The sequence below is a fragment of the Lithobates pipiens genome, unplaced genomic scaffold (genome assembly GCF_037356315.1).
Source record: "Lithobates pipiens isolate NorthernLeopardFrog02 unplaced genomic scaffold, aLitPip1_a1.2 Scaffold_19, whole genome shotgun sequence".
NCBI classification, from domain to species: domain Eukaryota; kingdom Metazoa; phylum Chordata; class Amphibia; order Anura; family Ranidae; genus Lithobates; species Lithobates pipiens.
This window is the reverse complement of record NW_027507764.1, coordinates 503103784-503127450: the sequence shown is the minus strand read 5'-3', so window position 1 is coordinate 503127450 and position 23667 is coordinate 503103784. Positions and strand designations below refer to the sequence as shown.

Here is a 23667-nt window from a genome sequence, read left to right as displayed (position 1 = left end):
CCAATTAGCTGTCAAAGATATCAGTTTCCACCCCCTGTTTTCCAACAGGTCAGACAAGCTTTATAAATTCTAGACTTAAAACAGATTGAGTAAAGAAGACTGCAGATAAACAGGTACAACTTATGTAGGCAGATTTGTTTTATTTCTGTGTATCACCTGAGGGCTTTCCTTTCACTGTGTATATGTAAGGGTTTATAGCCACTTTCATTTTTAGACAGCACAATTACTATTACCGATAGGTGAAACCTTGTGAGGTGCCACACTAAACTACATATCCTTAATAAATACAAAAAATAATATAATCAGCTGCCCGCACTACCCACACTTCCCCAATCTGATAATAAAAAATATAATACACACAGCTCCCAGTTCTCCATGTGCCCCAAACGCTCGTGGGAACCCGGCGGCGATCGAGACCACCAGGCACTCGCATCAGCTCGGGGAGCGAGCTCCCTTTAGTGGCTGTTTATGCTACAGACGTAGCATGACGATTCGCGCAGCCGAGCCATGCTGCCGCAGTAAAACTGCGGTGGCTGGTCGGCTAGCGGTTAATGCATGGTGTCATATTATAGATATCTTTGCTATATATAGTTTATTGGATTTATATTTACATTTACATTAGTATTGGTTTTTATACATATTAGCGCTGTACAGTGTGTTTATATAGCAATTATTACTGAATGCTTTCATTTAAATAGGGAAGGAACAATAAATTCCATACATACTTAGACCCGACCACTCATCATCAATGTTGGGCTCAGTTGGTGTGGCCTCCCACTGACTATCAGATGCACTGGGTTGAGAAACTGGATCACCAACAGAAGCTGAAAAAGAAAGAAAGAATTCAGCACTGCCAGATAAGCAATTATAATGTAAATAATAATCTGGTCTTTTGTAATCTTGTTCAACATACAGCTTGTAGAAACATCTGGTCTTTTATTAGAATATGGACCTCAGAACGGTTACATTCAAACATATTTCCCAGCAGACATTTTTAGTGCAAGTTTAAAAATTGGACTGGCTGCTATAGCGCCAAGGCACCGGAGCAATGACAACTGTTATCTTCAGCAACCAATGAAAACCGACACTAAAGACTGTTATGGCAAACGTGAGATCTTACTCCAGGGGTTGACAAATTTGCTTGGAATCTAGGAGCCAGCTAAAAAAGTTAGGAGCCAGGTCCATGCCGGCGATCTGGACCTGTCCCTGGCCTGACATGGAGACGAGTGAGGGGAAGATAGCCCCCAGCCCCCCACCTGTCTCCAAGTCATTGCCCATAGCTCTTGGAGGGACATTCTATTTTTTTCAAATGACAATTTTTTTTTAAATTGCATTTTAGTGTAAATATGAGATGTGAGGTCTCTCTGACCCCAGATCTCATATATAAGAGGACCTGTCATGCTTTTTTCTATTACAAGGGATTTTTACATTCCTTGTAATAGGAATAAAAGTGACATACACTTTTTTTTTGTTCTTTTTTTAAAAGAACAGTGAAAAAAATAAAAATAAAAGTTAAAATAAGAAAAAAAATTTTTTTTAAACGCGCCCTGTCCCGCCAAGCTTGCATGCAGAAGCGAACGCATATATGAAAGCGGTGTTCAAACCACACATGTGAGGTATCGCTGCGATCGGTAGAGAGCAATAATTCTAGCCCCAGACCTCCTTTGTAACTTAAAACGTGTAACCTGAAGAATTTTTTAAACTTCGCCTATGGAGATTTTTAAGGGTAAAAGTTTGTCGCCATTCCATGAGCGGGCGCAATTTTGAAGTATGTCATGTTGGGTATCGATTTACTCGACGTAACATTATCTTTCACAATATAAAAAAAAATTGGGCTAACTTTACTGTTGTCTTATTTTTTTTGTTATTAAATACATTTTCCACAAAAGTGTGCTTGTAAGTCCGCTGTGCAAATACGGTGTGACAGACAGTATTGCAACAACCACCATTTTATTCTCTAGGGTGTTAGAATAAAATATATATATAATGTTTAGGGGTTCTGAGTAAAGGGAAGGAGATGGAGCTTCCCCTGCCTGCCAGCCTATTAGCATTGCTGGTTGTAATTCCAACGGCCACCACAAGAGGGCGCCAGATTCCAGAAGGAACCATAGGATCGTAGAAGGCCTCAAAGCCGGGGGCTCAATTACCGGCCGCCGGCGGCACGGCCCGACGCGATCACGCCGGGGGGGTCCGCGGTGAGGGGGATACCCCCAGCTGTGATGCCCCAGGTCGCTAATTCTAGTGGCAAATGCGACCTGGCGCCCGGGTTTTGTCGAGCCCTGTCTTACTCAACAAGACAATACGCACAGAGGTCTTGCTCACACCATGTTTGTGCTGCATATTTCTTCACACCAACACACATGTAAGGAGTGAACAAAGCACATAGAAAAATCTACATGCCCTACTCACATCATACATGTGATGGTACGCAGAAATTGGAAAATAAATAAAACATAGCTCAATGGACACGGTGTGGACAAGTCCTTAACCACTTCAATACTAAGCACTTTTGCCCCTTCCTGTACCCACATTTTTTTATCAGTTTGTTCCCAAAAATAGAGCTTTCTTATGGTGGCATTTGATCAAGTTTTTCTAGGTTTGCTATAAAATTTTGGAAAGGAGTACGTTTTCTCCTCACTGACGGGCAACCATAGGCGACACAGATGCGCTGCACAGGTGGGTACTTATGGACCACACTGCTGGGCATCACTGATGAAGACATATGGCAGGCATTCATAGTGGCCACTGATTAGCATTGTTTAGGGCACTGTGTGGCATCCTTGGTGGTCATAGGGGGCATATACCTGCTTAATGTGTGGTGGACATCCCTGGTGGTCATGGTAGCATACCTGCTGGTCCAGTGTGGGCATATGCCAGGGGGGCTGCGCTGATCAAAAAAAAATAAAAAATCAGCACAGACCTCCCGTCAGGATAGCCACCGATCCCCTCTACTCACATCTGTAAGACGTGAGTGAGGAAAAGCCAATAACCGTCTCTTCCTGTTTACACTGTGATTGGACACGACTGATCAAGTGGTAAAGAGCCTCCGTCAGAGTCTTTTTACAGAGATCGGTGTAGCGGTGTGTCAGACTGATAAGCCACACCACTGATCATCAAGCTGCAAGCGATTGTGGCTCATCCTGCTGGACATCATATGACCTCCAGTCAGGATAACTGAACCACCGCCCGGCCGTCATTTTGCTATAGGCTGAGTGGGAAGTGGTAAAATAAGGACATCACATACAAGTCTTGCAGTGATTCAACAGCTAAATGGGTAATTTTAGATAGATATTCCTGGGCTTGAACTCACATTGGCCATTCACTGGACAACTGTGGAAGCCTTCTATCAGCTTAAAGAGTTCCCAACACAACTTAGCAGCTGTAAATGTGGCAGAATTCACCTGCCAGACTCTCCCCCCCCCCCCCCCTCTTTATTTTCACATAGTGATCCTGCTAGCAAGAGACACTGTTCCTAGGATGACAACACGCACATGCACGGTATCCATCAACGATATTGTAACCATAGGAAAAGGAAGTGCTACATAATCCCCTTTTCTCTGGAATATGCGAGGGATAGGGGGGCATACTACAGTAGAGAGGGAGAGGGAGAGAGAAGGAAGTCATCAGCTCACAGGATTGTTGTTTAGCAGGATCCACTGGTATTTTTTGCACCTATTAAATCATAAAACACTTTAGTGGTATATTGTACAGACCAAAAGGGAACAAGTAAGTTCATTGTTGCATTTTACATGCACCTTAATTGAAAGCGTGATTGTATGAAACTGAACAGTCTGCAGCAATCTGCCACCTGTGGGTTTCATGTGACCAAATAGTTTTAAGGGTAGATCTAGATGACAAATAACCTCTGCAATGCCAGTCAAAAGGCAACATCAATTCCCACCACAAATTACATGGTTTCTCGAAACTGAAACACTTAAACAGCAGGTGCTGGTTTGTCGTGTTTGAAAGACTACTGAAGCCTTCCAAAAATGGCCACAAAACTAACAGACATCATTACAGTTCTGTTGTGTAGTCCTTTTCATTAGCTAGGCTGTAACCAAGCGATTTGTCTTTCAGCACATACTGCCAGCTGTATAAAGAGAATGTTAGCCAGGAAACTTTAAAGAGGAGACCCAGTCTCCCCAAAAAAGTCAGTCAATAGCTACAAATACTGTAGCTGCTGTCTTAATATAAGGGCACTTGCCTGGTGAGGAGGGGCCAAACTTCCGAATAGATCGCCCAAGCGATCTGACCCACCACCCCAAAAAGTGCCAAATATGGCAGTGGGGGGGGGGGGGGGGGTGCAAACAAGTGGAGCTTCCCCTTTGGTTAAAGTCCTACATCAATTACCAACATGCATGTCCACAATAATTTTATAACAGACCTGTAGGGGCACACACACCATATATGCAGAGCAGTACAAGAGAACCAAAAATAGTAAGAGTATTAAAAAAACAAAACAAAACAAAACAAAACAAAAAAAAAAAAAAAAAGAACAAAAGGCTTTTAGGTCAAGTTACTCAATTTCTGTGAACTGAAAGAATGGGAATTCGGCACAGGAAAGTTGATTTTCACCTTTTGTTTCTGGAGTGGCAATATTAATTCCACGTCCGCAAACCAGATTATGAGGTTGGATAAGCAAAATTTGTGACGAATGCAACCCAGAGAGCCGCAGCTCAATTAAGGATATGTTCAGGGATACATTTTTTGCCTCCACATTTTGAGTGTTTTCCTGTAAATCAAGATAGTTCCCTTTATTATCTATTAAGAGAGCTGCTCATGTGTACGCACTTACACATCTGGCAAAAGAGCAGCAATACAAAAATCTATGAAAAACACTGAATACATCCACAATGTGGGAGATTTACTAAAACTGGTGCAGCTGTGCATGGTAGCCAACCAACTTCCATGTTTTATTGTCAAAGCTTCACTGAACAAGCTGAAGTTAGAAGCCGATTGGTTACAATGCACAGCTGCCATGGATTCTGTGCGCAACAGTTTTACTAAATCTCCACCATTAGGACTAAAAGGCTATAACTAGAGAGATTCTTAGTCACCACATACCAGACACAGAATTGTTTAATCCAATGGTAGAGAAAGGGGGTGGTCTCGGTTCTGATGAAGAGATCCTCGCTTCCACTGTTGTCCAGGGAGCTAAAAACAGAGCCAAATGGAACATAAATCTATAAAGATGTAACTCACTAGAGCCTGAGTTCAAGAAATTACAGGAATTGGCAACAGATAATGGAATTCCCCAAAATGTTCATTACGGCAAACTAATATGTTGCATGAAAATGGATTACAGAAAGTGATGATACAACCAGAGCAAATCTAGATATTTCAGTGCAGTACCTATGCCAGGGAAGATTGAACGCTCACTCCATGGGGCACTCCAGTCCTTTCCATTAGTATCCACCGCATCCTGGTTCCATGTACAAGGCTCAGCTTTCTTCTTGCTAGCTGTAGAGGCCGGGGGAACCCACTTTTCCTCTACGACTTGGGAGGGAATCATTTTAGTAGGTTTCTCATTCCAGCTACCTCCATTTACTGCAGACACCTCACTTGGGCCTAGGGATTTACAATGAAGATGGAATAAGAAAAAAATAAAAAAAATAAAAATGGACTGCATATTAACCACTTGCCTAATGGGCACTTAAATCTCTCTCCTGCCCAGACCAATTTTCAGTGCTAATCACAGTTTGAATGACAATTAGTCATGTAAAACTGTACCCAAATAAATTTTTTTGTCCTTTTTTTCATACAAATAGAGCATTCTTTTGGTGGCATTTGATCACGTCTGGCTTAATTTTTTTGTGCTAGAAATGAAAAAATTCCAAAAATTTTGAAAAAAAAATATAAAAAAACAAAAAAATAAAATAAAACACCACACACATTTTTGTTCGTTTCTGTGATAAAGTTTTTCAAATTCAAAATTTTTCTTCATACATTTTGGTCACAATTTATACTGCTACATATCTTTGGCAAAAATAACCCAAATTAGTGGATATTATTTGGCCTTTGTGAAAGTTAGAGTCTACAATCTGTGGTGCAAATCATAAAAAAATTGACCACACCAGATGTACTGGTGGCCTATCATTTCTTGTGACCCAAACAAGCCAGGAAAGTACAAATACCCCCCAAATGACCCCTTTTTTGAAAGTAGACATTCTAAGGTATTTAGTAAGAGGTATGGTGAGGTTTTTGATGTTGTCATTTTTTCCCACAATTCTTTGCAAAATGAAGATTCCCTCCCCCCCCCCCCCCCCACAAAATTGTCACTGTGTGTGTACCACAAATGATGCCCCAAAATACATTCGGTTACTCGTCCTGAGTATTACGATACCACATGTGTGGGACTTTTTCACAGCCTGGCCACATAGAGAGGCCCAACATGCGGGGAGCACCATCACGTGTTCTAGGAGCATAAATTACACATCTAACTTGTTGACTACCTATTACACTTTTGGAGCACCAGGACAATGACACGTGACACGCGATACTGATGTGGCACCGCTGACAGATGGCACTAATAGGTACTGTGGGCACTGTGTTGTGTTAGTGTGGCATTGTAATGATTTTTTTCACTCGCACTGCAGCTGAGAAGCTCTCCCTCCTCATACGCGGTCTCTGTGTAAGGAGGGAGAGGAGGCAATGAGATATGATCTCATATGTTTACATATGAGATCATCTCTCACTGGACACTCAGTGCTAAATGGCTGCTGTGATTGGCCATTTAGCACATTCTAATCGGGTGTGCATCGGGGGAAACCTGTTTGCTGTGTCCCTTGGACACAGCCAATACAGGTTTACTTCCTCCCTGCGCGCAGCCTCGGGGGAAACAGGAGGACGTCCAGGGACACCCTCCCGGCAATTGAGCGTCATGCTGTAGCCATCTTTTGGCTATAGCGCGGGCACGTAGTGGTTAACCTGCATACTTGGCAAACAAAACAAAAATCCACTAAAAGCTGCATGTACAGATTTCAAAAGCTCTTACAACCAGTACAGTTATAATACAATACCTTTTAGAGCAAAGTTCCTCATTAAAACCTTTATGAACACATGGCACAGGTTAAATAAGTTCACTTTATTACAAAAAATAAATAAATGCACTTTTGCAGGAAAATGTGCACAATTTATTGTTGTAGCAGCCTGTAAAGCAATGCACCAGTGATCAGCAGATCGTTGATACCAATGCACACCTGTCAGTATATCAGCTTGCTTGTACGGCTTATTGGCAAGCCAATACACTGATAGTAAGAATCAATGAACTACCACAGAGCTCACAGCACCATGGTAGTTAATTGAGAACGACAAGCCGTCAGCCACTGTCGGGACTTGTAGTTTTCCATTCACAGAATAATGAAGATACCTGCTGTCAGAGGAGGTGAACTTATCCTTTAATTATTTTAAGTTTTTGGACTGTTGAAGGGTCATTGTTTTCAGGTGCTCTCTCCCTCTGGAGAAGTAAGCACTCAAAAGAAGCCATGCAGGTGAAAGATTTGTATGAACATACCCTTAGATTTTCTGAGGTTTGTTGGTTGAGATGACACCATTGTGAAGGACTCCGTGGCTGTAGTGTTCTCAGTTACGTCGGAGTCGGTTCCTTTGTCACGTTTGCGCTGCTGTCTCTTTTCTTTGTTGCTGATCTTCGTTTCCCAGTTTCCTATACAAAAAGAAAATATAATCCAATTGTTAGAGAGAACATATGGCCTTAAGTGCACCATTTAAACAGAGTAATTAAGGGGTCAGAGCGTAAAAGAAAGAAGAAAAAAAAAAAAAGAAAGAAGAAATGCCTGAAATGCTCTTCCACTCCATGCAGTGGAAGCCAGTGGGTAACATCACGGGGCTGAATTCAGTCCGTTGAGCCGCTCAATGACAAAAGAACTAGAGTTTAGTGAGAACGTGACTGATTTGAAGATTAAATCCAGTATTTACATTAAAATATTTTACAAACAGAATGCAGTATGTATAGAGCAGTGGGTAAGAAACGATTGAAACCTAGGTTATATTGGGCCTGTCCTACAGTAGGGACACTAAACAGCTTCCGTTTACATTTTCCACACTCCCTGCAGCTCCCATCTACTGGCAGGCCGCTCAGGTTTCCTCCTAAGGTTTGTACTCGTTCATGCGGGCTTCCCCTACCTCCCATGACACCATTTGGGAATGAAGACTGGCTGCGGAGGACAGAACTATTAAACTTCATCTTGAATGCCAGGAGTCATACAATGGACTGTGCTGGGCCCAAAGTAAACAAGAAGCTGCCATTGCTGACCTACTACATACTCTATTATATGTCTGCCTTTCTCCACCTTTAGTTCTTTCAATACTCTGGAACTCGTGCACAGGCAAATTCACGTGAGAGTACTTGTTCCAGTTCAGCAAGGCAAGTACTGAAACCACTGACTGGATCATCCAAAGCTCCAGGCAACAACTATTTTTAGTTCTGCAATACAAACTGATATTTTTCTTAGTACAAGTTTCCCTATAAGGATGTAAGAGGAAAAATTCTATCACTGCTTATGGTGGACCAAGAAACATGTTCCAGCTCCTGCCTCCACTTGACCACACCACCCCATGCGGTTTTTAAATTGCGCCAGTGAGTGCAGGGATATCCTCTCCCTGCACTCACTGTCATAATTTAAAAACAGCATGGCCGTGTGGGGCTCTGCACACATGGCCACGTCATTCAGAGTTCTGTGAATGAACTACAAGTACCATCGGTCACCATGGCCGGCAACTTGTAGTTCTCATTGAACTGCCCGGGCGCTAGCGAGTGCCCTCTTAGCCGATTGATTCTTCCTACAATTCAGTAACTACCTGCCTGTAAGAAGGGACAGGCAGTGTACTGAGGGTCTGCAGGATCCTGGCACTGCACCTTTGATCTACTGATTGTTAGTGCAATGCTTTACAGGCTGCAGTGTAAAATAAATGTACATCTTTTTGCAGGTAAAACTACTATTTTTTTATAAAAGGTGAACCTATCCTTTAAAAGTGATTTTACCTTAATGCAAGGTTTGATACTTCTGTCCTCCTCCCTTCCCTGTGTGAATGGGAAGAGGGGAGTCGAGATCCAGCACTGTGCACGGCTACATCTGCTCTGCCTCTACACACAGACTAAAAACAGGAGCCGTTGACTACTGCTGCTGTCAATCAAAAGCAGTGAGGTGGAAGTAGAGCCCCTTGGTGTGGGTCTATAGAGCACGTGTGTTTGGAGCGAGCAGGCACCATGTGCCTCCAAAGAAAACAGCTGGCTATGGGGACACATGAAGAGGAGCAGCCAGTGGGTGACCCCAGAAAAGGAGGATCAGGGCAGCTCTGTGCAAGATCACTGCACAACTTTTTTTTTATTGAAAAAAATTTAATAAAAATAAATAGTATTAGTAACACTGTGGCAATTACCCAACAATTACCTAACGTAAAGGTAGCCTGAGGCAGTGTATTAGAAGTTTTCAGAAATCATAGTTTGACTCAAAAGCTACATGCACCTGCCAGCACCCTCTCAGCACACTTTTTGGGGTAGATGTGGCACTGGGGAAAAGATGTTTTGCCAAACGCTGGACTCAAACAAAAAGGTGAGCTTTGTATATAGGGAACATCCACATACTGGAAGGTCCTTATGGTATTAGGAAATCCTTTTACCTAAAATGCATGGTCCCAAAGCATGGACAACACAAAAAGCCTTGTTTTCTATTGTGGCAGTACAGATGCAGAGAAAAAAAATATATATATGAGGCAGGTAGTATTTTATTGTGCTACAGCGAGCATTAGGTACATGTCAGGGCTGACATGTAAATATGAACGTGTAGCCAGGCGGTGCCACCGCTTACACATTTGAGGTTTACATCTCCACTTAAATGAGTCACATGAAGCAATGCATGCGCAGAATAACCTCAGCTGATGCTGAATGACTGTGCATGGGTCCATTGCATACACTACTGCTGCGTTCAGATCCATCCAAGTTAAAGATCTGTATGCAACAAACTGTACGCTTGTGCGCAAGAGCCTGTGTCCTAGGCTGAAACTGCCAATTAAAAAGGACATACAACTGCGTCCAATGCGTCAGCTAGTTAGTTATAACAAGCCCAATTACCAGTGACTCTAACAAGCTGTGTCAATACAGGTAAACTCACAGTGGACCCGACTTCTTAATGAAAACACAACTTTTTACTGAAACCAATTCCCCCAAGAGACCAAAGAGCATCAGCAACTTGGCTCCTGAGATTTCTCTAGCACTGCTGTATGAAAACAAAGGCACTCAAAGGATCGCTAAACACGAATAAAATACAGCTTACCTTACCTCACACACAAATATATTTGAATAGTCACGGCCGCACCTGCATGTATAATTTTCTTTATAATAAACTATATGGCTCTCGCATTATATTTTAGAAGCGTGGTTATGCTTGCCCTACATGGTCTCAATATAGGTCCAACGTAGTCCCCCTCCTCAGCACGTTACAAAACTATGTGCCAATGCAGCCAGTGGAAGCACGTCCGGCCTCCCGCTATTCACAGAGAAGCAGGGGGCACACACGGCCTCCCTCCATTCACAGAGAAGCGCGGGGGCACGTACGGCCTCCCTCCATTCATAGAGAAGCGGGGGACACGTACGGCCTCTCTCCATTCATAGAGAAGCGGGGGACACGTACGGCCTCTCTCCATTCATAGTGAAGCGGGGGGCACATACGGCCTCCCTCCATTCAGAGCAGTGGCGGCACATACTGCCTCCCTCCATTCAGAGCAGTGGCAGCATACACGGTCCCACTCCATTCACAGAGCAGTGGCAGCACACATGGGCTCCCTCCATTCACTGAGAACTGGTGGCACATATGGCATCCCCCATTTATTATTAGGCATGCCAATTCCTGCTGAAAGCCGCTGAACGCATTTATGGAATGTGTGGTCTGAGGCCAGCAGCGCACATGGCCTGAAGTTCCTGAGGTTTGCAGGACAGACCAAATAATCACCGACTGAAAATACCCTTTATCAAGCTTGTTCAGGAGAATAAGTGACAGGCACACTGGTTTTCACATGCAGGTTTAGAAATAACCAAGTTCTGTTGTAAGGGTTTTAGCATTGTAACCTTGCTTTCCCACCCTTGAGACTTGCGTGAGCAACTTGTCAGCATCTGCAAACATTGCACTGGCTTGCAGGAATTATTTTTTATTTTATTTTTTTCAAATATTGTTACTATAGCGACAATGACAAACTTTTAATAAATCCGATTTCAAAGGCTCTCGTATTTTCATCAAAAAAAAAAAATAAAAAAAATAAAAAAAAAAGGTATTTTACAGGATGATAAAAGTGTTTATGAAATGTTTTTAAGGTTACAATCTAAGGTTGTAAACCGTTTTATTTCATATAATTAGTATATTTTTTTCTGGAACTAGTTATGCAATATCTGGTTGATTACAGGTGAGGATGGTTACCTTTAATAGCCCTTCAAACCCCTTTGTGCACCAACTTGTGTGCATGTTATCAGGCCAAAATCACCAGGGTATGTAAACTTTTGATCAGGGTCATTTGGGTAGTTTCCGTTTTCATTATGATTTAAAGAGTAAATACAGTTGATTAATAAATGGCTTCATCCAATCACTAACATTGTGAGTGAAAGAAGTTTTAGGGTTATTCATATTCTCTGAGAAAACACCCACAATATTAGTTGGCCGATTGGATAATAACCTTAAAAAGGGGTTGTGAAACCTCTTTTAAAAATACACACACTTAATAATAATAATTATTATCATTATTATCATAATTATTATTAGGTACACCTAGCTAGTACCGGGTTGGACCCCTTTTGCCTTCAGAACTGCCCATATTCTTTGCAGCATAGATTCAACAAGGTGTTGGAAACATTCCTCAGAGATTTTGGTCCATACCGATATATCATGCAGTTGATGCAGATTTGTCAGCTGGACATCCAAGATCCAAATCTCCCGTTCCATCATGTGACAGACCTAACCGGGACACAGGCTTTTTGAGAGGACTGAATGCGAGCCTCTTGCCGACCGATTATGGGCCCTGGATTTTAAGAGGCACAGGGTGAATGAGAACCCCACTATAATCTGTGCTAGTCAGATTCAATGAGAGATATCTATATCTATATCTATATATATATATACATATACACACACACATAATGCTGTTGGGGCACAAACTGTTAGATGCTAATGTCAAACTCCAGCCACCTGTCTGTTGTGTAAATGAGTCTAGTCTGGCTTGTAGGAGTATTCACACATTGTTGTTTGTGCTAATTAACCCTGTGTTTATGTAAATGTTCATTGAATTGTTAGTGAGCTAGGAGCCAAAAAGTCTTATCCCTCAGTCAACTAGTTTGACTGTTGATTTAGATAATTAGCTAATGTTAATTAGGTTAGGTTTTAGTCTTCTACTGCATTATAAATACTTGGCATTTTGGTTCTAATAAAGGAGTCCATGTTGAGCAGCTAAGCAAGTCTCGTCTTGTTTTGTGCTTGTGTGCGGCTGGAATATCAGATATCTATATTCAGACTTGGGAAGCGGTATACTGTCGGAAGAACTCAATCGGAGTGTGGGATCGGTTCCGTCACACACAACATCCCAAAGCTTGATTGGATGGAGATCTGGGGACTGCGGAGGCCATTGGAGTACAGTGAACTCATTGTCATGTTCAAGAAACCAGTGGTGAAATTATTTGAGCTTTGTGACATGGTGCATTATCCTGCTGGAAGGAGCCATCAGAAGTTGGGTATACTGTAGTCATAAAGGGATGGACATGGTCAGCAACAATACTCAGGTAGGCCGTGGCATTTAAACACTGCTCAACAGGTACTAAGGAGCCCAAAGTGTGCCAAGAAAATATCCCCTACATCATTACACCACCAGCCTGAACCATTGATACGAGGCAGGATGGATCCATGCTTTTGTTTACGCCAAATTCTGACCCGACCATCTGAAATCGAGACTCAACAGACCAGGCAACGTTTTTCCAATCTTCTATTGTCCAAATGTGGCGAGTGTGTGAACTGTAGCCTCAGTTTCCTGTTCTTAGCTGGCAGGAGTGGCACCCGGTGTACCATCAACAAGGCATTTTCCTTCACACAACTGCCACTCACTGGATATTTTCTCTTGGTCAGACCATTGTCTGTAAACCCTAGAGATGGTTGTATGTGAAAATCCCAGTAGGTCAGCAGTTTTTGAAACACTAAGATCAGCCCCCACCTGGCACCAACAACCATGTCACACTCAAATTCACTTAAATTCCCTTTCTTCTCCATTCTGATCCTCTGTTTGAACTTCAGCAAATCATGTTCATCACATCTAGATGCCATGTGATTGGTCGATTAGAAATTTGTGATACCAAGCAATTGAACAGATATGCCTAATAAGTGGCCGGTGACAGTATACACACACACACACAGGAGGGGGGTCTTCAAAAAGTTTCCAGCTTTGTTTGAGAGCTCTCTCTATATACACATACATACACATAACATCTCAATCACACACTTTGGACAAGGTCTCTGCCATGTACAAATTTAGTTTTTGCCTCAGAACAGTAAAGGGGTTCTGAGGGCTGATTGTATAGGTTTAACTTTGGCATCAGTTTGGCTGGGCTGTGTTAGAGTTCTGCCTTGGAGGGGTACCGCAGCCCGTGTAAGCGATCGGGGGAGGACTCTTCGGAGGAGGGCCAACAAGCTGGCATCCCAAGAAGTGCCTGGTTGCTGGGTTGTCAAGGACACTAACGAATTCACGCTTTTCCAGTACTGCCAAGGAGAATTCTGGATCAGAGTGCTGACTGCATAATCTCTGGCTACAGACTTGTTCAGCCTTGGAGCATCCAGCTGCGAGTGGCTACTCTCTGGGTTGTATTAGAGACTGATGATTAGCAGTTCAAGGTGCCCGAGTTTCTTCACCCTTGCCCTTTGTTCCCATATGAGACTGTTTGTTGGATGTTACCCCTGCAAATAAAAACCTTTCTGAAGGACTTTTATGGTGTCAGCATCCAAAGTTGTTGGGTACTAACCCTGGGAACCCCTACACATGGAAGAACAAGCCAAGCGGAGGTAACCGGTAATCCCAAAAGTCAAGGCCGTCCTATTGAGGGTTATGGCCACTACCCAAAGCGTGGAAACTTTTTAAAGAAACTATCTACACATACTATAGTCATACTCAATAATTAAATAAAAAAAAAATCCAACCCAAGTAGATTATGCTGGTGCGTGTATACAAAAATAAAGTGGTACTATTTCTGACAACTAGAGTCCACACTTTTGCTTCCATTTCCCCATAGTCTGCGCCATAAAAAAACAAAAACAAAAAACACACTTTTCTTCCAGGCATCTCTTCAGCATTTGCTCCTGTGCAATCAAATTATTACAGGAAATGTTGGGTGAATTCTTTAATATTTAGATAATACTTATTCAAATGACAGAAATAGGAGAGTAGAATTGTTTACCTTCCTCTGCTTCCTTTTTATCCTGGTTGGGCGACTGCTGAGATTGTTTTATATCAGCCTTTGGTTTCTTTTTATTCTTCTTCACCTAATAAAATAAAGTGGGGACCTTCAATAACCATGTACGCATCCCATAGAAAGCCATTGTTTACCATTTGTGTACGTAGTCACCAAGTTCCATTCCAATAGCTGTTTTATGGCCTGTACACACGATCATAAAATCGTTTGAGAAATAACGCTTTCACAGCGATCATACGATAATCTGATCATTAGTACAGAGCTTTCAAGAGCCCATCACAATTCATGCAAAATTATCCAATGGGACAAGCATGATAATTTTTTCTTGTACGATTGTAAGATTTTCGTTTCATCAGTACAGTTGTCGCTCTAAAAAAAATATAAAATACACTACAACACATTACATCATTTCTGAATTTTTATTCTGTCGTACGAGAATTTTCATAACTTTAGTAAACTCTTCATCATTGATATGAGACTAGCAAAAAACAAAAAAGGTATACAAAAACAAAAAACACAAATAGACGATCGTTCATCCAATAATCTCATCGTGTGTACCAGGGATAAGGCTGGCTTCACACCAATGCATGGTGTTCATGTACACTAATCTGCGGGGTGCATAGTCGTTCTTTTCATATAGCACCCCGACACAATACAGTAAGGGCTAACAAAACTACATTGCAGTGCTTTGCAACACACACACTTAATTGCATTTAAAGTTTGCTGCAGGCTAGGTCTCTTACATTGTGGTGAATTGGGAGTCCATTTAGACTTCATGGACTGCCATAAAGTGTTAAACCCACAACTGTAAAATCAGTCTATATATGCAGTAATACAGGCTTGTTATACTCACTGTGGAACCTAAGGGGGTAATCCTCCGCATTGTGTATAAAGGGCTGTTTGATCCTCTTTTTCCAATGTCTTGAAAAAAAAAATCTGATATTTACAGAGCCAGGGGACAGGCTGCACATGCTCAGTTTGGTGTGTATTGCTAGACAGTTGCTTTTTTTCTTGGGAGGGTGCATGTGATCAGCACAGGGCCAATCAGCCCTGTCCAGACAGAGGATCAGGGGAGAATGAAAACTCCTCCTACAAGCTTTACTATGAATGCTGCTATATACTGCCGTTGAGAAAGTTATTTAGCGGTTTCAATTTACTAAAATAATTGGATTTCCGTGTTCTGTGGGAGAACAGATATAGTGAATGAAGGTTCTGGCTTTAGTAATACTAACACAAGGCTGAGCTGTGAAAGGGTCCATAGGCTGCGTAATTAATATTTCTATTGCACACAAATGTTTTTGCAAATTACTGTCATATGTTTATTGCCAACATCCTAAAAAGGTAACCTGTGCTTCACCCAACAGGTTTATTAAAATGCCAACCCCCCCTAGCCAATTTTATCCAGCTGTATAAGCTCCTGTTTAGCCTTCGAGCTTACAGGCAGTTATTGCTCCCCCACACCAGAAGCACCAATTATTAGTCTGTGAGCCAGCTGAAAGATTAGAGGTGACAGGCTTTACAATGATATAGCATAGGTTCAAACCAGAAAATTGCATTCCACATCCCTGTAACAGTTAAGCCTTTGAAAATCAGTAATTAAACTTTTCCTCATTTAGTGCCAAGGCTGCTACAAATGGGCATGCAAATGAATGGTAATTTTATTTACAAAACAGCACAGCAGGCTGCAGCAAGCGTATCAAGGGGACTGAACGGCTCATTAAAATACTTAAAAGGAATGTGTTTGTATTCTGCGATATTTAGTGCACATTTTGTTTTACCCAAATAAATATGTAACACTTGTACATAAAGTCACCTTTTCATTCTTCTTGTCAGCATCAAGAGGCTGCTTTGGACTTTCTTTTTTGACTGGAACAATCACCTCTTCCTCAGCAAGCTCTACTGGGCGACCGTTAGGCTGCAAAAAGAAAAACAAAAAATGATGAAGGACTAAATTAAAAAAAAAGGAAAAAAAAAATGATATTATAGATACAAAATAAAAAAAAAAGGAAAGTACAACCCAAGTTTTTGGCAATAAACCAAGACAGAAAAAATGGCCCTCAAAACCCTAAAAATTATACTTTTTTTTATATTTCTACTCTGCTGTTGCCAATTTTGCTGGTTACATGGACAGCCTTTTTTCCTGATCATTGCACTGATTGGACTGGGAGTGTAGTCAAAGTACATGAGGTTCTAGTGTTTAGGTACCGGTGGAGGACCATCTAACCCTGCTACTGGCCATCTGTAAAAGTCTAAGAGAGGCTGTCAGCTGTTGTAGCCGGATGGTCCACAGAGCAGTACTTGCATTTAGAGCAATAATTACCCAAAGATGAATACCCAGATGCAAGCTATCTGCGTCCCAAGCATTTGTCTCTGGGTGCAAACTGCCCTAAGTGCAAGTACCGCTTGGTGCACCATTAGGCCCCGACAGCTTTGATAACCTCCAGGCACAGCCATCAGCATACTGTATAGTGCCGTTCACACAATACACACTGTTGACAGGGATTAAATAACAACAAGTCCAGCAGCAGTCCAATTGGACTCCATTGGTCTGGTTTCCATTCATTAATAGTCCTAGTTGGTGGAGGCAACACAAGAAAGGGCTTTGCTATGTGAAAGAAATCAGTGTGGGACCTGTAAGGAAGCATCCCACACTTCATCATATACTGTTTTCTCCCAGTCTGAATATAGATACCAGGTATTCAAAACCGTTGACAACCAATAACTAGACAGTACTCGTTTTGGAGTAGTTAAGTCCCATCTACAACCTGCAATGGATAAATGATCGCTCTGCCTTACTTAATCCTGGAATGGCTTGCAAGCCCTGCAGCTCAGCAAGGTAACCCCACACTTTTCAGTTTACTGGTAGAGGCAAGCATTCCATTCCCCATGTCATATAGGGTAGCGTTGGTGATATTTACAAAATGTATGGAAAAAAATGACACCAACACAGACTTTCTATGGTGGTCACTGGCAACACGTTCCCTGGTAACTAATTGCTAACAAACTTATTTAGCTCTAGTGGTCTTAAGGGATAAGGGAATCCACTAAGGAATGGAACGATAAGAATAGGATTGCTTATTTTGGTCTTCTCTGCAAACCTTATTCCCCAACCTGGGAAAAAGGGAGCAGGTTCTTCAATAATAATGGATAGAACCTTATCTAAGCAAAAGATTTTGGTCTGCTGAAAATATTTAAGACAGTAGAAGGGAAGGTGAAATAGAGTGTATAGAAAAAGTACCCGTTACCTTCATAACTAATCCTGTGCTTAAAGTGGTTGTTAAGCCAGTATATTCAGTTTAGATCATCATCTTCATTTAATAATGCTGTGTCTTAACCGTTCTATACCCGATTTCAGAGCACCGCTCATGTGACCAGCCGCCTCTCTGCTCTCCCCAGCTGACAACAGCAGTGGGCAAGGCCGAGAAACCCCCTCTGATGTCAGGAGGGCAGGAGGTGAGGAGAGAGGTGGTCGGTCACGTGAGCGCCTAGCATCGCTCTGAAATCAGGCACAGAATGGCTTATTTTTTTTACAAGGCACAGACACGGGCACACAGGATTAACAATTTCCCTCTGGGATTAAGTATTCTGTAAACAGAGGAGGGTATGAAGCTTTTAATGTAACTTCAGCAGGAGGGGAGGGTGCAGGTATTGGCGAGGAGCAGGGGAGAGACAGGAGAGCTGCGGATGACAGAGGCATATAAACCGACCACAGTTTCAGGGCTCAGTAGCCAGGATATATATTGTGGTCAGTTTACAGGGAGGGGCATAGCCAGACAGGATTAGCCAGGTATTTCAGGTGATAGAAAGGGCCAAATGACATGGCACATGCACTGTGCCCTTATTCATGCATTAAAGAAACAGGATAAAAAAAAAAAAAAATAATATATATATATATATATATATATATATATATATATATATATATATAAATATTTTTTTTTTTAGGGTAAACACTAAGTTTCCGTATCACAATACCTAAAGCGGATGTGGAGCTGTTGACATTAACAGCATCTTCAGTCACTGTGAACGAAGACACAATCCAGATCGGCTATGGATCAGGTGACCTAAGGCTGGCTTTATGACCCCAGACCCTGGGGAAATGAGCACGGGAAGATCTGCATAATTACAGCTGATAGAGAGGGTAAGTGTGGATAAACATACCTAAAGCCTCCCACTTTGAAGCAGAACTCCGGGGAAATTTTTATTTTTTTCCCCCTCTGTGCTACACTTTTTTGAAGAAAAAAAAAATTTGCATACTATCATTATGCCTTTGCCTTACAGGATTTTTTCTTAAATAAAAAAATTCTGTACGGGTATACAACCGGTTTAATAAGTTAATTGAACACGTTCTGGTAGATAAATTTATATTATACAGAGGCAGATTAAAGCAGTGTTCCAGCCTTTAAAAAATAAATAAAAAAGTCAGCAGCTACAAGCCCTTTAGGCTAGGTTCACACTGCTGCGGGGGGAGATCCGGATGCGATTCGCACTGCAAATCACATCCGATCTCCGTAGCGATGAGAGTTCAGCCATACAGATAGTATGGCTGAATTCGCATCGCTCCCGCAGCAAACTCGCACGGGACCATTTTTTTGGTCCGCAACAGAATCGGATCGCATGGGGGTTCACACCATGCGATCCGATTTCTGTGCGAGTCGGCAGATCGCACTGCGATATGCGGACGGATCTGGGGGTGTCATTAACATATCATTGACACTCCCAGCCGTCCGCATAGGGCAGTGTGAACTGCCGGCGGGAGTAATGCGATGCGGGAAAACGCTGCGGATTTGCGGCGTTCCCGCACCGCAGCGGTGTGAACCCGGCCTTATAGTACAACAATATAATCACTACTGTAAATATTACCTTCACTGTTCTACAGTAAAAAAAATGAACCCCTTCCAGTAGTGATCATCTGCTTTTTTGTACTATAAAGGGATAATTTTAGTCTTTTTAACCCCATTATGTTACTAAACATCTTAGGCCTGGTTCACATCTGTTTATTGGTGAATGCACTACAGTTAATTTACATGGTTTCCTATGGGACACGTTCAGATCTGTGCTTTTTTCAGCCGCTGCATATTTGGAAAGGGTCAGGGACTTTTAAACGCAAAACTGTGCTTTTTTTGGCTCAATATACTTCAACGGAGAAGCTGCAAAAAAGCATGTAATGCGTTTTTGCAGCAATTTGTGTTTTTTAATCTGCAAAAAAAAATAAAAAATTGCAGTAAAATCACGTGCGCAAAAATCAAAAACGCACAACAAAAAGTAAAAACTGCATAGGTGTGCACAGAGCCTTATGCTGGCCTCACGGATCAATTTTCAGGTGAGAAGATTCAGATGAAAAATCTTTGTACATTTGCTGAATAAAAGAATTTTGTTTGAAATTTTCACTTAATTTCTAAACAAAAACCACATACACTGGCTGAAAATTCCTTTGACCAAGAAGTTTATTCTATTTCCAAATTTTCCCGTCACTGTGGTTGAAAATGAACGTTAATTTGACTTTTTTATTTTATTTTAAGGTTATTAACCGATTATTCGAAAACAATAAATCGGCCAACAAATCAATTATGAAAATAATCGTTAGTTGCAGCCCTAGTAATTTCCTATCAAAAGTCAATCACATTTGTTTGCATCATATAGTCTCATAATCTGATTGATCAAATACAACTCATATTCACAAAAGTATCAGTGCTGCTGATCAATCAAAATGATCAATAATTTTATGCCCTGCTTGACTGATGCAGTTTGATCAAAACTGAATCTAAATATATCATAAGTTCTGGCTATTTGATTTTTTGCAGTATAGACTGTTTTAATTGACTTGCAAAAAGAATATAAAAAATAAAATAAATAATCAAAGCATGTATGTCACCATTAGTGACATTGAGCTAATCAAATTTTAAATGTGTCAGATGCATGTTCTCTGAAAAAACTATAAAAGTACATAGAAAGAATTAGCAGTACACACATTTCCAAGTACCTAAAAACGGCAAACGTCTTGCATCAGACCTCTGACCCCCCCATGACAATCCCGTCTCTTCTAGCAGAAAAGGCTGACACACCAAGCAGCCATGCATGTCACTACCAGGAATTCTCAGCTGCTACAAGGACATCTCAGGCACATTCATTCTGTACGAGGCAAGTTTGAACTTCAGCCATGTGTAGAGATGCTACAGAGGCTGGATTTCAGAATACGGCTAAGTATTTTTCCATCTCATGCTTGTATAAACTCACATCCTCGCTTTTAGTATTTATTATTAGAGAATTATTATTTAGAGAATTTAAACATATTCAATTAGAAACATTCGGTCTTTGTTAGGAAAGTAAAACTTAATGTGATTGTAGCCGTATTAGTGCAATTGAGACAGAGAAAATTGAGTACTGTCCGTAATACTTTTTTTATTTGCACTAACATACAATTTTTTAGGACAACTGAGTACACTGAGTACTGCTTGGACCTTGAAGAAGGGGACATACCCCGAAAGCTTGTCCTGAAAAATTGTATGTTAGTGCAAATAAAAAAAGTATCACGGACAGTACTCAATTTTCTTAGGAAAGTAAAAAAAAAGTGCCGTCCATAGCAACATATTATATTGTCAGTTACTGATCACTGCAAGTCACTAGAACCAGTCCTGATTGTAATCTGTCCCCCAAACAAAAAAGGACACAACTCACATTTACAACAGAAACCCTTTTACTGAAAGAAAATCTCTCCTTATCACACCGATTACCAATAAAACCACAAGCAATGGTACTGCAATCCGGCAACTCCCTGAAATATTAAAGTGGAACTTCACTCACCTGATGCACAGATGAAGGGCAGCCATAAGACGCAATCAAAGAAATTTGCTCGATTCCTCCATTAACACAGTTAGCGTTGTTGGGGGGAATCCCTCCAGCCATGCCATTGTGTTCTCCTAATGTGGGAAGCCATCACCACCATTAAAACAGCGATTATTGCTAGCGGCCACTCGTGATCGCATGTGAAATCCATTAGGCTGGTTGTACACAAGTTGATCGATTAACTTGGGTACATTTAGCCTGTCCATACATGGCTCGAATCTCGGCCAATTCCTGCTGAACTGGACGACATTTAAACAAAGTCTATGGCTGGCATAAAGGCAGCTGGATATACATGGATTGAAATTTGGCCAGTTCAGCAGGGACTGGCTGAATTTCGATCCATGTATGGGCAAGGCTGGTTGTACATTAGTTGATCTAGCGATTGACTTGTGTACAACCAGCCTGTTGGGTTTTTCCCAAAATGATCAGTGCTGCCGGTTATAGCCAACAACACTAATCACTGCATTCTGGTGGCAGGGAAGGCTCCCCACTGTCAGTATACAATACCATAGCGTGAAGAATCCCCTTATGAATGTGTAGATGGGGGGGGGGGGGGGGGGGAAGAGTCGGATCATTTTTTTGTTGTTCAACATGCTAGTTAAACAAAAAACATGAATAAAAAAAGCTTAATGTATGGGGCTACCTAACTGTTAGTACTTGTAGTTTATCAATCACAGAACTCTGAATGAATGACTTGGCCGGTCAGACAAAGCCACATTATTTTAACCACTTGCCTAATAGGCACTTTCACCCCCTTCCTGCTCAGGCCAATTATCTGCAGCTGCTGAAGTATGTTCCAAAAAGGTGAACTTATCCTTTAAAAGGGATAAAACGAAGGTGTACTGCAATTTGTTTATTCTACCAGCAAACTCTTTATACATAATTATTCTCCGATTAAGATCAGGACTTTGGTTCTTTCTGAAGCCAAGGCAATAAATATGTCTATCTAGAAAGGCTGGACATCAGAAACAAGAAGCTGTCGCAATTCTATCTGCAGCAGTTACAGAAAAAAAAAAAAAAAAGTTTATTGCTAGATTTTTCTAAGCCCAAAATTTCCAGTGGGAAAGGTGCAGGGGTCAGGCAGCTGCATCATTTCAAGTAAAAGCGGCAAAGCAAACAAAAAGAGAAATAAAATATCAGCTCCCGACCACAACTCTACTCGGGCACTGTCTGCTGGGACCCTTTTCTGGGGATTTATGCCCACGGGTATTTTAAAAAACGAGCTGTAAAGCTACTACAGACGCCAGGAAAAAAGCGGCATTAAAAATGCAATTTTAGCCGGGTTTGTCATTGGCATCAATGCAAGTTAAGCTGCGCTAACTTTCAGCAGAGTTTCTCTGTCTATTCAAAATCAATGGTTCCCTATGGGACCCTTGCACCAAAAGATCCATACCAGACCCTTATCCGACGCAGCCCCGCAGGTCACACTGTGTAGTGTTCATTTTTTTTTTTAGATGAATGGGTAGGGGTACGATGTACCCCATACTCATTCACCTAGGGTGGGGGGGGGCAGAATCTGGGGGCCCCCTCATTAAAGGGGGCTTCCAGATTCTGATAAATCCCCGCCCGCAGATCCTGACAACCACCAGGCAAGGGTTGTCGGGAAGAGGTCCTTGTCCTCATCAACATGGGGACAAGGTGCTTTGGGGTGGGGGGCGCAGGGCCCCCCTTGCCCGAAGCACCCACCCCCCATGTTGAAGGCATGTGGCCTGGCATGGTCCAGGAGAGGGGGGGCTCGCTCATTCGCCCCCCCACCCACCTGAAGGTGTGCATGCTCCGCAAACGCACGTCGCCTTCTACTGACAAACTCGTCCGACCGGAGGGGAGTCATCCACCGGCATCCCGTGCTTCCGAGGATCAGGAAACGCTGGCATCCACTAACACAACCCGCTCCACGGTTCCCCCCGCCTATGCCCGATGGACTCCCCTCCGGACTTTGCTGATATGTCTACCTGTCACATACTTTTGTGAGTACAATATATCCTGTGCTGAAATTGTGTTTAATACTGCACTTAGAGTGGCACTTATTTGTGCTCTCTCTCCTATTCCACTGCTTCTAAATCTCCACCGAAGCTGCGTTCAAGTGCTTTTCTACAGACTTTATGGACCGTATTCAGTCAGTCACATCATGTTTTTGTTTTTTATATCTTTTATAATGTTTTTTTTTCTATCAAAAGGTGTGTAATTAGACAGGTGGATCTCCTCCTAGGTTGATGTAAAGCACCAACTTTTATTTGACCCCCCCCCCCCCCTTACCTGCCATACTGCGTGCTCGGATAAAGGTCTACTATGGATCTGGGGGGGGTGGAAACAATGCAAAATTTTGTCAGGGTTCCCCTTCAAAATCCTCAGCACATAAGTCACACCGC

General features: G+C 42.0%; 1 protein-coding gene across 1 annotated transcript in view; it reads right to left on the bottom strand.

The window, feature by feature from the left end:
- The window catches only part of MTDH (metadherin), a 44217-nt gene that overhangs the window by 11721 nt on the left and 8829 nt on the right, over positions 1-23667 (bottom strand). The window contains exons 2-7 of the mRNA XM_077493075.1: positions 16266-16367; positions 14438-14522; positions 7514-7663; positions 5353-5568; positions 5065-5154; positions 726-824 (exon numbers count right to left, since the gene is read on the bottom strand). Of these exons, the coding sequence (XP_077349201.1) occupies positions 726-824; positions 5065-5154; positions 5353-5568; positions 7514-7663; positions 14438-14522; positions 16266-16367 (742 nt within the window). The remainder of the gene's footprint in view (positions 1-725; positions 825-5064; positions 5155-5352; positions 5569-7513; positions 7664-14437; positions 14523-16265; positions 16368-23667) is intronic.